Genomic DNA, 13,070 nt, shown 5'->3' with positions numbered 1-13,070 from the left:
CGAGTACCTAATAATCCTTTAATTATGTCTAAGTTTTATTTCCTCAAGCAGGGTTGTGTGCTACCAACAAGTGCAGACATGTACAATACATACACAGAAGGGAAATTTTCACTCAGCTGTTCAAGCACTTTACACCAAGAAATATTTTAAGACATCTGAGGGGTGCCAGTGTTTTTTAATACACCACCATACAATTGCTGCACACAAAGCTATTGAAGCATAAAATATTGCAGTAATCTTTAACTAGCCCACTCCAAATGAGGCCAGTAAGAATTCATTTTAAAAACTCACCAAACCAGACCTTTATTCTGCAGAAAATTTAAAAACTCAAGTGCACAAGGTCAGTGTAAACATGTTCTTTAATATCACTGAAGAAAAATTTAGCAATCCAAGTCTTAGGTGGGTTTCAAATAAATAATCATTTTGAGAAAGTGTTTACATATCAAGGGGAGCTCTCAAGGCAGCAAGAGCACAGTTTGTAATTCCTCCCTGCTAACACCCCCTCGCCAAGAGAATGTACAGTAGGCAGTGCACACTGGAAAAACAATCACAACACAAGGGGCACACTTGCCAGCTTCCATGGAACCTCTGGATAGGATTTCAGAAAGGGCGGAGAAGCAAATGGAGACACGCACTGCCTTTTAAAGCACCACTCTTCCTCCACAGCCTTTTCACCAACGTGACACAAACGGCAAGAGAATTCATGTTTGCTGCCAAAAGCCACTCTCAGCTCAAAGATTAACAGAGAATTGCTCTTCAAACAGACACTGCAGCCCAGTGCATCACCCCCTCCCAGCTGGGCTCTGCTCCTACTCTCACTTGAAACTCCTCTCCAATCACTGCAAAAGTAACCCAGAAAGCCTAAAGACAGGTAAGAAATGTTATTTCTTGCAGATCCTGGCCCAGCATACTGAAAGGGAGCAAGACATGACAGGTTTCAAGGTGTAGGGTTACCCAGGAAAACATCTGGTGTCCTACACCACTCAAAACTTTCCAAAAGCCAAAATACTTCCTCAAAGTGTAGATTTGTCTTTGTTAGACAAATATTCTGCTGTAAAAATATGCCTGATGTGAAATTTCTCACATCAGAACAAGAAGTAGATTTAACAATCTAGAAAGAACAAGAAAAAAAAATCAATTTTAAATATACCACAAAAATATTTGCAAGAGAGTTACTGCAAAATTGTCTTCTTCCATTTTCATCAAAATATTTTTTCTCTGTACATACAGGCTGGGCAGTCTTCCACTCTCTGTCCTCTAGTTCAACATGCAACAGATCTGTGATAAGCACTGCAGTACTCACCAGAGAACTGTTTCTTCTCCATTTCTAACACACCTGAAAAAGGTCCTGCTTTGAGTCAATTAAAAAAAAAAAAAAGACTGTAATACTGCTGTGTGTGCTGTGTACCTACTGAATAAATATTGCAGGAGGTAAAGGATTGTTTCACTGCTAGCTGGGCTTTGGCAAAACAGGAGTGGGGCTGACATACGCTGGATACTTCACACTTCTGAGTGGGGGACGCTGCAACATTTAACAGAATAAAACAGAATAAAATAGATCTAAAACTGTCAGTACACAGGATTCCCAAGTTGTTCTGAACACAGGAGCAGGGTGATCAGTTTTCCAGGAAAGCCACATAGTCAGTCAATCTGGCCAACTGCTGCTCATTGGGAATTGGTGGGATTGGAGCAGGTTCTGCAAAGATAAAACAAGTGGATCATTAATGAAATTTAGAAAGCAAATCCACCAGCAGTACCCTCCATCACAACAGGAAGGGAAAACAAATTAAATGCATCTGATTTGCAACAGCCTTCTGGGGACAGATCTTAACTGTATCTCCTCCCTGCACAGAGGACATAATTCCTGTTATCTGCACCATTCAGTGCTCCAGGAGTTACTAACCACAAAAACTGCTGCAACAAGCTCCACTTGTCAGCAGCCTCCAGAGTTTCTCTGCACACACTGCAGTCTGAGAAATGAGGGCTGACAGTACTGTGCCCTGAGAAGGAGGCTCCTGGAGCTCTCTGGTTGCTCCTTTCCTTGCAAGCTGCCATCCTGGAGACTCCAAACAAACAGGTCTGGTGGGTGACCAGACCAGCAGAACACACAGGAGCTCTGCTGTGGAAGTGGGAACCTCAGGAATCTCAGGCACTGCTTGAAACGTGAGGGAGTGAGGAGACAGAAGGAGAAGCACATTTACATAGCACCTGATTGGGGTGGGATGCTGTTTTCTATTTTGGGGGAGCCAGTGAGAACATTCACCTCTCTAGAACTCAATTCCCACTCAGTGCTGACACTGTTTGTGCAGGTTTAGCTAAATCCATTATATATACAAACCTGATGAAGGAATAAATCGGTTAAAGGAAGCTTCCAGCACACCTGGAGAAAAACATACAAAATTAGCTCAGTGAAACAGTTTTAAACAGTTCTAGGCCACAAAACATGGATCAAAAGCTAATTAAAATTAAACCTGTTTATTCATCACACTTGACTTTATAACTAAAAAGCAGAATACCCAAGGCTTAGCTGCTTCAAAAGAGTCTCTTTTGCCTGAATAGCAGTTCTTGCACTCACTTTTGGAATAAAAACCACATGTAAGTAATTCCCAGTTTTTTTAAGCTCGGCACATTTGGCAGCCAGTTCATAAAACCCCCATCTGCTCATATATAAAGTCTCAGGGCTCTGCTTGGCTTTGTACCCCTTAGGGGTAAATTTCCACACCTGGCACCTGATTACTATGGGCTCTGAAAACCCAAAAACTCTGCCCATACACACAATGTAATTTCTTAGTCTAACAGGTCCTACCCTTTTGGATATGCTGTAATTTGGCTCCTTCTGCCAGAGCTGCACAGAGCAGTTTAAGAACAGTTGTTGCATCCTGCTTTTACATATTAATATTTATTTTTGCCACAGACAGAGATTTAGAAAAAAGAAAAACAAAAAGCCAAGTGTTTCTGCAGACCATGGTTTGCATGAACAGACATTCTGTAATCAACACCATGAAAGTGAAGATTTAGATTTTAAATCAAAGGAAATGATATCAACAACTGGAGCTCCTCAGAACACAAAGATTCACTAAATCCCTGCCTGAAGAAGTTCTAATTCTCCTGAAGGGGAAAAAAAACCTCAGGTTCAAGATGGTCTATTTTTTACTCATTTTTATTAGGTTAAGACCATTTGAGGTCATCCAGTTTCTGTTGCACAGAGGCAGAGCCAGCAGCAGGAGGAGAGGGAGCAATCCCAGCACATCCTATCTGCTTTTCTTTAAACAAGTTCATGTGAGGATGTAGCTTAATCCAAACTATTTGCTGAAGTCCAAACCAAACCCACCACTTTGTACTTCCTCACGTTTTACACATGCCCCGTGTTTATGAGCACCATGAGTGTCCAAAAAGTATCTAACAAATCCTGTGCAAAGCTGTAATTAAAAACTTCACACCTAATTCCTAAAAATGCTGAATGTTTCACGAAGTAACAGCTCCACCTACCTGGCTTTTTAGGCATCACCATGCGAGTTGCAAAGTCTGCTTGCCAGCCCTGATCTAGCACACCTGGAAAGGCATTTGTAAGAGACAGAAGGGGAGAATAAAGAGTGACAATTAACAGCTAATAATTTTTTAAAAAAATCAAACCATTATCCAGAACCAAGGTTTTTTTTTCTCTAATCACTGCCCAGTCACTTAAGAGGCTCAGAATTTGTAGGTACATTTTTATTAATCATCACTTAGAGCTCTCTGAGCTCATTGTCTACTGTAACTGCTGGCAACCCCGATGAGGGGAGGAATGATGAAACTGACTCCATGCTCTCAGGAGGCTAATTTATTAATTTATGATACTATATTATACTAAAGAATACTATACTATACAAAAGAATACAGAAAGGACACTTACAGAATGCTAAAAGATAATAATGAAAGCTTGTGACTCTTTCCAGAGTCTGACACAGCTTGGCCCTGACTGGCCAAAGAGCCAAAACAACTCCCAGCAGAACCCAATGGAACAATCACCTGTGGGTGAACAATCCCCAAACACATTCCACATGAGCACAGCACAGGAGAAGCAAATGAGAGAAGAATTGTTTTCCTTTTCTCTGAGGCTCTGAGCTTCCCAGGAGAACAATCTTGGGTGAAGGGATTTTATCAGAGAATGTGAATGCCACAATTATCAGTATAATAATTACTCAGGGAATAATGCCAAGTACCTTTCACAGCTTCTTCCACAGGAAGACCAACAAATGCTGCAAAATCATCTGCAACTATGGATGTGTAAGCCTGGGAAACCAGTCCAAAGGCTCTTCTCCTGGTTGCGTCTAGGGAGGGAGGAACACAGCACACAAGGGACTCATCTCCAGAGCTGGGACATCTGAGAACATTCCCTCAATCCCAGCACCTTTGGAAAATCCCTACCAGCCTTCGAGGGAGCCCTTCAGGAGCTCCCCCTCCCCTGCCACAGCTCACAGTCAGCAGCAGAAGACAACAGCTTGTTCTCTGGCAGGGCAAACCCCCTCAGGGCCTGCCCTGAGCCTCCAAGTGCAGCCTGCAGCACCCTGGGCTCCAGCAGCAGCACAGGGAACTCTGCAGCTGATGGCATTCTCTGCTGGCAATGTGCCAGTAATTAGTTAATAATTAGTGCCATCTAAAAAGCAAAGAAATAATGTTCCTCAAGCTACAGAGAACTTGTTTTGCAGAACACCTCCTTTCAGCAGTCTGCACTGCCCTCTACGAGCAAGAGTCTGCATGCTACCATTGCACAGGATGGAAAACATTTCACAGAAAAACCACCTTGTAACTCCTACAAGGTTCTGAAATGCCAAGCCAAGTTCCCTGGTTAGAAGTCTGATAAAACTGGGTGATTCTGATAAAACTGGGTGATTTATGGTCTGTTCTGCTCTTACAGAACAAACCACATGGTTTATGAAAACCCAGTGTCAAAGAATACACAGAAACAAAATCCTACTAAGACCAATTTAGTTGCTTCTACAAGGTTTTGCAGAGTTTTTAATTTACACCCAACACCCGAAAACCTTACAGTAAAACCCACAAAACCTTGGCAGCAGTTGTCCTGATTTTTCACAATGAACAATTTGTTTCTGCTGGAGCAAATAACAAATGATTCCAGGCAGTTCCCTGCTCCCACAGGAGCTCAGCCTTACCTCTGAGTGCTTCCATGATGGGCTGGATGGTCTCGGACCACTGATGTGCACTGATTGCTGTGTAGATCCCTGGGAAGTCCCTCTGCCAGATTCTTTGTCCCACTGACCAAACTGCACCCAGCTCAGCATTTGCCTGTTGTGACCAAAAAAAAAAAAAAAAACCCAAACTCCAGTGTTAATCCAGAAGAAAATCCTTATGCATAAATCCATTTCCACCCCCAAGTTTTCAGAGAACACTGCAGTGCAACAAAACCAGCAGGTTTCTGAGGTGAATTTGGCCCAGCACTTACAGATTTGATAGCAGGAGGGATCCTTTTCCAGAGATAACGCGCATTATTCCTAAAAATAAGTAAATAAAAAGATTAAAAATACTTCTCAGTCACAAAGAGACACCACAAGGTTTGCCCAGATGCTGTGATGAACGCTCTCAGTGCTTTAAAAATATCATTTCCAGGAAGGAATATGGGACACTGAGGTGGGAAAGCAGAGCTGCCCTCCAGCAGACAACCCTGGGCTGCTGTAACACAACAGCTCATGGATTGCCTCATTTAACACCAATTTGAGAAAGCAATTTCTCCCTAAAACCTCAAGTTCAGTACATTAAGTACACACAGGGATGTGGAATAAACCCCCCAGAGCAAATTCCCAGGAATTCCTGCAGGTTTAGCTCCTTCAAGCCAACAGCATCCCTCATTTTTAACAGGGATGGGCCAGAGTTATCCTGCTGGAGTTTAAACAGAAGGAACAAATCCAGCCCAAAACAAACACAGCCCTGAACAGCTACAAAACAAAACCCTGAAATGTTCAACACTTCCCAGAGGAGCCAATTTCACCACTGAAGGAACTTTATTCCCAAATTTCCCCACAGGAAAGGAGAACAGCTCTCCCGTCAGCTCAAGGGGTGAAAGAGACTCCATCCCCAGGAGCACTGTCATTGTTTCTTTGCAAAACCAGCACTTTCATTAATCACAGAGCCCCTTCCCAGTGTGCTGGTGACACAGCCAGTGTCCCAGGCTGGGACAAGCCACTCACATGTCGTTGTGCAGCAGGTACAGAGCCAGCAGCTGCCCATACACCAGGGGCGTGGCAATCCCTCCAGGGGCCTGAAAGCAAACACACATCACAGGGCTGCAGATTTTAATGAGAGGTATGAAACAAAACACAGCAGGAAGGCAAGTTTTATGGAAACAGAACACTTCAAGACGCCTGATTTTTATTTTATTTTTTTTTTTCACATCGCATAACAGGCCTGTGCAAATTTTTGAGGGGGAAGTAAATAAGCCTACATCTTCCAGCTTCCTATGCTCATGAAAGCTGCAGCTGTTGAAAGTGAAATTAAATTAATCCCTATTAATTTACCCCTATTAATTAACCCCTGGCTTCGTTTAGCTTCAGCTCAGGCCAGTCCACCACAGCAAAGCGTCTCTGCCCCTCCCAAACAGCTCAAGCTAAGCTTTGGGCCCTGCCACGCTTCAGCAGAGCTCACAAGGAGGAAATAAACCAGCAGTTAAAAAAAAGCTGTACAATTTTGAAAGCGGCAAAGATTTCCAATTTTCAGGCCTTTTATCAAGGGACAGGAGAAGGTAAAGCAGCACGGAGGGAGCTTCCAGTGAAAGCTGCCACAGCAAAACTCGGTCTGAGGGCAATTCCCCGAGCCTGGCTCAGGGCTCCACTCCCTGATCAATATTTTCCTTTCCTCAGCCACGGGAAGGACTGAAACCCACAAACTCCTCCTCCCTCCGAAACGGCGCGAATAATTGCGCAGAAACACCCATTTCTGTGCAGCCTGCGCCTTTCTGAGGAGCCCAAGGGGCCAGCTCAAACCCTGCGCCCTCCCCCGCTCGCACACAGGCCCACGCACCGACACAGACACACAGACAGACCCAGACCCGCCCCGCACCCCGCGGCACCTCCAGCTCCTGCGTCTCGCACTGCTCCAGGAGCCGCCTGAAGCTCCCGGAGCTCTCGGCCATCACCGCCACCGGCATCTTCCCCTCACGGCGCCTCCCGCCCGCCTGCTGCAGGCGCCCGCGCCCTGACGCCACTTCCGCCGTGCCCTCAGCGCCTTCCGCCCGCCTCTCTGTGCTCCTGGAGGACCGCGCGGGGGCGTGGCCTGACTAGGGGGCGTGGCTTGAGCCAAGGGCGTGGCCACGGTCCCTGAGGGGCTGAGGGCGGCGCGCGGCGCCTGAGGGTGGCGGTGTTTTAAAAGCCATTTGTTTTCTGTGAAATAAGCAAAGTTTCCGCGTCATAAAAAGAAATTACTGTGCTTGGCGTGCAACACGCTCGGTTTTCCCTCCGTATTTGTCATGTGTGCGAAGGGCACCTTCCATCCTTTATTGCATAAGGGTTGTTCTCAAGGGGTAGGAATTGCTTTTCTCGTTCTCTGCCTGTTTCTGGTGGGTTTTAGAAGTAGTTTTTACAGGTGGATTCCCTTATCTTTGTTTCCTGTAAAACCCCATGCTTGCTGCTGTCGACAGGACCATGGAATATCCTGAGTTAACCCACAAGGATTGTCCAGTTCAACCCCTGGACCTGCACAGACACCCCAGCAATCCCAGCCTTTATCTTGTCCAAACATTCCTTAGGCCCTGGCAGCCTTGGGAATGTCACCATTCCCCGGGGAGCCTGTTCAGAGCTCATCCGGCCTCAACCTCCCCTGACACAGTTCCCATATATACCCAATAAATATTCAATATATGTATAGCAATGCATCTGTATCTGTGCTTATATATATATATATATATATATACATACAGATATGGATAGATAGATAGATAGACAGATAGATAAAAGCACAAGTATTTTATATCCCATGAAAGAGCCCACAATATGCTAAAACAGCATTTTAACAGCACTGTTGCTGTTTTAGAGGTGGAACTGCACCTCAGCCGTTGCCTTTCCGTGGCTCCCCATCCCCAGTGAGGTCCCATCCAGGACCAGGACCCCCAGCCTGGCCCACCTTGCCCCAGAATTTAGTTCAGGAGCCCCATTTATGGCTTGGATGTGTTTGCATTCCAGTTTGAGGCATAGAAAGTAAAGGGAAATGGCAAGATTGTCTCCAAATCTCTGTTGTTACTGATGTAAATTCATACTTTTAGGGTCAAATCAACCCGAGGGGCTCCTTTTCTGCAAAACTTTGCTTTCTGATACAACAGATTTGCTTTCCACCATCATCCTCGGCCCCATATTCCTTAAACAACCCCTGACCCCAGCGCTTCCCACCACCCTCCATCCCCAGCACTGCCCTAAAAATCATTCCCCAAACCAATTATCCTTCAAGCAGGGAGTTTTCCCAAGCCGTGCTCAAGAGTTGCAAAACTCCCGCGTTCCCCACGCTTTTGGGGTGAAAAACAGGAAGAGCGGCGCAAACCCCGATCCCTTTGCCATGGAGTCCCCGCGCTGCACGGAGAGGTTTCGGCTGTGGAAAAACAAAACTAAGGCGTGTTTGCGTTCTCTTTTGGGACTCGCCCGAGGCACCAGCATCTTGGAGGAGGGCTCCAGGCGATGGCGCTGCTGCTCCGCCGGCTCAGGCATCGCTTTTCCCGGGAAGCAGCCTCTCATCCCGCTCCCGTCCCCGCCAGCCGCATCGATCCCCACGGCCCTTTGTTGCCGCCAGCTCTGTGCTTTGACATTGGGACATCTGAGAAGAGCGCTGTCCTCACCTTTTGCTCCCATTCCCAATTATCTGGCGTTTTCGGGAGGCAGGGAGGGCGGCAGCTTGTGATGGTGCCGGTGGGGGACCTTCCCTCGCGGCTGGGGTCACAGCATTGCCACCGGGAACACGTGGAGTTGGGAAGGGTTCGTGTCCTGGGGGGATGCCATCCCACATCCCCGTGCCATCCTCCTTGCTGGTGGGATGGCATGAGCTGGTCCCCGATGGCTGTGCTGGGCCTGGGCAGAATCGCAGCCCCTGGCTGTGCTCCTGCTCCCCGCAGGGACATCACTTCATCCGTGGGGGGAAAAGCCCTGTAAAGATGGAATAGAGGAGAGGTTTCCTCAAGAGGGCACTAGTTGCAAGAGAAAGTGCCGAAAAATCCAAGGGAGCTGGACATCCGCACATCCCGCTGTCCTTTCCACCCAAGAGACTCTATTTGGAGGAAATCGGTTTTATTTTTTTTTTTTTTAATTTATTTATTTAATATTTAGCTTTACTTCTCACTTTTCTTTTGGAACACCGGAGGAAGTGCTGTTTCCCGTTTTGCTGAGCCGAGCCCCTCAAATGCACCAGCCCCTCTCTGGAAGCAATTCCTTGGCATGGAATTAGCCAGAACCTACCCTTTCCCAAGCATCCTCTCCTCTCTCTTTTCCCCCCTTTTCCAAAGCTGTTTAAGGCTGTGGCAACATTTCCAGGGAGGGAACATGCCAGAAGGGAAGGAATACACTTCTTTTCGGGTCACCAAGATAAAATACAGCAGATTTGGTGTGTTTTCAGGGTTGTTATAAATCCAGGAGGTTTGGAAGATGTTCCTGGGGTTGTTTGGAGCCTGGCCTCGGTATGGTGGCATCATGCAGGACCTCTGGACAGTGATGGAGACTGCCCGAGCCAGCATCCCAGAAAATCAAGGGTCATTTATTTCACTCAGGAGTTTCTCCTCAATTCAGACACCAAAAGAAGAGGCCAGGCTCATAAAACAGCTGAGCACGTTGGAAAATCTATCCCACTGGCAAAGCTAACCACCTTAAATTAACAGGAAGGCTCCTTGACTTGACAGCATCCTGATTTTTCTTTGGCCCACGGGCTCAAAAAGCACTTAAAGACACTGGCCGCCAGCTGCTGCTGCTGCAGGAGTGTAAAGTAACTTTAATGTGATTTTTATTCAGCTCCTGGTGATGATGGCAGGAAGATCTCAGCAACTCGTTTGTGCCTTGCATGAATTTTAAAGCAGGGAGGGAAATGGATCCCAGTTCTGCCATCCTGGACAGTCCCAAGTAGCTTTCAAAGCAATACCAAGGCATTTCCAAGAAAAAATAGCAGAGATTTCGTGACAGGGCTTCATTTTCCCGGTCATTTCCATGTGCTGCTGTCTGTGATCTGGAGGTACCCTCTGGAAAGATGATTGCAAGTGGTTTCCCTTTCTCATCTGCTTCCAAAGCTTTGTAGGGGAACAAAAGGCTCTTGATGGGGAAATTAAGATGCAAGGGGCGATATGGAACAATGGGACAGCAATTTAATGTGAAAGATAAAGAAAACGGTGCTAAAGGGTCAAGCTGAACCTCCCCACACCCTTCCCATTCCCTCAACAGCCTGATTGGCATTAGCAGGGCTGAGCTGAGCAAAAAAAAGCTGGATCCAAACACGGAAGGGTATTTCCTTCCATGACATCAAAGGGGAAAACGCCTGGTTTTTAGGAGCTGCACCCACAAAAGGAAGCTGTGAGCAGCCAGTGGGAAATGATCATTGCTTTTCCCCAAACAAGCTTTTAAATCTATTGCATTTCCACAGGGGCATTGGTTTCAACTCCAATAAACAAGAAGCTATCTGGGATATTTGGGATATTACGTTTTCCTTCTTTTTTTTTTTTTTTTTCCTGCTGTCCTCATGCCTGATTTTTCAGCTCACACCCAAGGTCTCAGTTCTAGAGGTTTATACTCCAGCATGGTGGTATAAATATCTGGCACAGGGTGCCCAGGGAAGCTGTGGCTGCCCCTGGAAGTGTCCAAGGTCAGATTTGGATGGGGTTTGGAGCAGCCTGGGATAGTGAAAGGTGTCCCTGCGCATGGAACAGGAATGGGATGGGCTTTAAGGTCCCTTCCAAACCATCCTATAATTCTGTGATTCTATGAAGGTAAAAAAAAAAAAAAAAAAACAACCCTAAATCAGAGAGGCTGAGGAGCTTGAAGGATGTGTAGGAGACCAAAAAGAGTAGCAGGAAGTGATGAGGGTTCCCCTCCCAGCTGTCCTTGCCCGTGGGGCTCTGTGTACTTCTGCTGCTGCTCCTCTGGAGCAAACCTCGCCCAGAGCTGAGATTTGGGGATGGCTGAGCCCCTTTCTGTCCACCTCCATCCCCTTCTCTTGCCTTCCCTGTGAGTAACCAGGAGCTGGTTCTGCCACAGGCTCTGCAGGCAAAGGCTGCCCTTCCTTAACCTGCCAGGGGGATAAGAGACCCTCTGTGTATTTAACCTAAACTTTGTTTTCGTGACTTTCCAGCCTTGTCTGTGCATTTTCCTGTTTTTGCTTTGTTCTCCGGGATCCTCAGCCAAGTTTCTGTCCCCTCCCTGGCTCCTGGGCCAGCAGTTCTTGCTCTCCACATACTTTAATTCTCTGTGGAAAGGAGCTGTGGTACCTTTGAGCAATGTAACAGCACTTCTCTTGACTGTTCCCCCACCACGGGGTTCCCTCACTTGGAAACCTTGGAAAGCCCCCAAATTCCAGGGGATAAAGAGAGAGTGGGGATTGCTGGTCCATTGTAGGGTGGGATCAAGCATCCAGCATGGGATATTTTTGGGTATGGAGTGGGACAATCCCAGGGTGATTGGTGGATGGAGGATCCCTGCTCCAGCTGAGGCATTTGAGGAATGGAGCAGGTGGGTCCCTGGTCCAACCGGGATTTTGGAGGGTATGAACTGGGCAAGCTCCCTGGTGCAGTGAGGAAGCATCTTGGGGATGGAGTGAGCACTCCCTGCTCCAGCTGGGGAATTTGAGGATGGAGCATCCCGGTGCAGGAGCCCCTCTCCAGCGATGCCCTTTCACCAGGATGGGATGCACAGGGCTCACCCAGGGTTGTTCCTCCTTTCCCTCTTGTTGGGAAAGATGAAACAGGAAAGCCTTATAAATATGATTGTCTGGCAAAAGATTCTGAGAATATAGAAACTATAAGTGAGATTGAAATGAAAGCAAGCTTTGAGATCCTTTAGTTACTGAACAATGGGAAAACAATGGTGTGGCCAGCTGAAGGTGATCCCCTTTTGAAGGAACAACACCCTCTGCTTGCAGACAGCTCCAAGGGTCCAGCAGACCCTACCAGCTTGGCAGAAGCGGTCCAAAGAGTAGCTTTTAGAGTTTAAAATGTAGCACAGTATGGTAGTGTAGTGATTCTTACAGACTGTATGTAAATGCAATAAGATTTGTATATTGTACTAGATTGGTTAGTGAGAATCAGAACATTGAACACAGAAGATTATTTATTGCATTGTAATGGGAAGTTAGCACTCATACCTCTTGTCTTTTACGCTCTTACCCCTTTTAATCTCTTACCCCTTTTACTCTCTTACCCTCTCATCCTCTCTCCCCCTCTCTCCTCTCTGGCCTGCTCCAGGTGTGGCTGCAGCTCCCAGCAGGGCCCTGCACCCAGGCCCTTTGCAATAAACCCCAAATCCCAGCAGGGCCCTGCACCCAGGCCCTTTGCAATAAACCCCAAATTCCATGACCAGAAGAAGATTTATTGTATTGTAATGGGAACCTCACTCTCTCACCCTCTTTACCACTCTCTTTACCTCTCTTTCTCTCTCTCGGGCCTGCTCTGAGCTGTGGCTGGCAGCTCCCAGCAGGGCCCTGCACCCAGGCCCTTTGCAATAAACCCCAAATCCCAGCAGGGCCCCTGCACCCAGGCCCTTTGCAATGAACCCCAAATCCCAGCAGGGCCCTGCACCCAGGCCCTCTGCAATGAACCCCAAATCCCAGCAGGGCCCTGCACCCAGGCCCTGTGCAATAAACACCAAATCCCAGCAGGGCTCTGCACCCAGGCCCTTTGCAATAAACCCCAAATTCCATGACCAGAAGAAGATTTATTGTATTGTAATGGGAACCTCACTCTCTCACCCTCTTTACCACTCTCTTTACCTCTCTTTCTCTCTCTCGGGCCTGCTCTGAGCTGTGGCTGGCAGCTCCCAGCAGGGCCCTACACCCAGGCCCTTTGCAATGAACCCCAAGTTCCACGACCTGCAGAGATCTCTCGTCTCCCTCCGTGCTACCCCGTC

General features: G+C 47.1%; 1 protein-coding gene across 1 annotated transcript; it reads right to left on the bottom strand.

The window, feature by feature from the left end:
* Positions 1–341: 341 nt before the first annotated feature.
* COPS8 (COP9 signalosome subunit 8) lies at positions 342–7,229 on the bottom strand. The gene is made up of 8 exons (XM_005495569.4): positions 7,064–7,229; positions 6,186–6,256; positions 5,444–5,492; positions 5,154–5,286; positions 4,203–4,310; positions 3,490–3,552; positions 2,339–2,380; positions 342–1,696 (listed from the first exon to the last, which is right to left on the bottom strand). The coding sequence occupies exons 1-8, from the start codon at positions 7,139–7,141 to the stop codon at positions 1,617–1,619; spliced, it is 624 nt and encodes a 207-aa protein (XP_005495626.2). The 5' UTR covers positions 7,142–7,229; the 3' UTR covers positions 342–1,616.
* Positions 7,230–13,070: the final 5,841 nt, after the last annotated feature.

The sequence above is a fragment of the Zonotrichia albicollis genome, chromosome 10 (genome assembly GCF_047830755.1).
Source record: "Zonotrichia albicollis isolate bZonAlb1 chromosome 10, bZonAlb1.hap1, whole genome shotgun sequence".
Lineage (NCBI taxonomy): Eukaryota > Metazoa > Chordata > Aves > Passeriformes > Passerellidae > Zonotrichia > Zonotrichia albicollis.
This window is presented reverse-complemented; position numbering and strand designations above follow the sequence as displayed.

What these genes read in the sequence shown, in the direction of transcription:
- COPS8 (XM_005495569.4), bottom strand. Translation starts at nt 7,141, where the DNA reads ATGCCGGTGGCGGTGATGGCCGAGAGCTCCGGGAGCTTCAGGCGGCTC. An exon ending in TCCCTCCTGCTATCAAATCT is followed by an intron (nt 5,287 to 5,443) that starts GTAAGTGCTGGG and finishes TGGTCACAACAG; the next exon opens with GCAAATGCTGAGCTGGGTGC. An exon ending in GGTGATGCCTAAAAAGCCAG is followed by an intron (nt 2,381 to 3,489) that starts GTAGGTGGAGCT and finishes GTTTTTCTCCAG; the next exon opens with GTGTGCTGGAAGCTTCCTTT.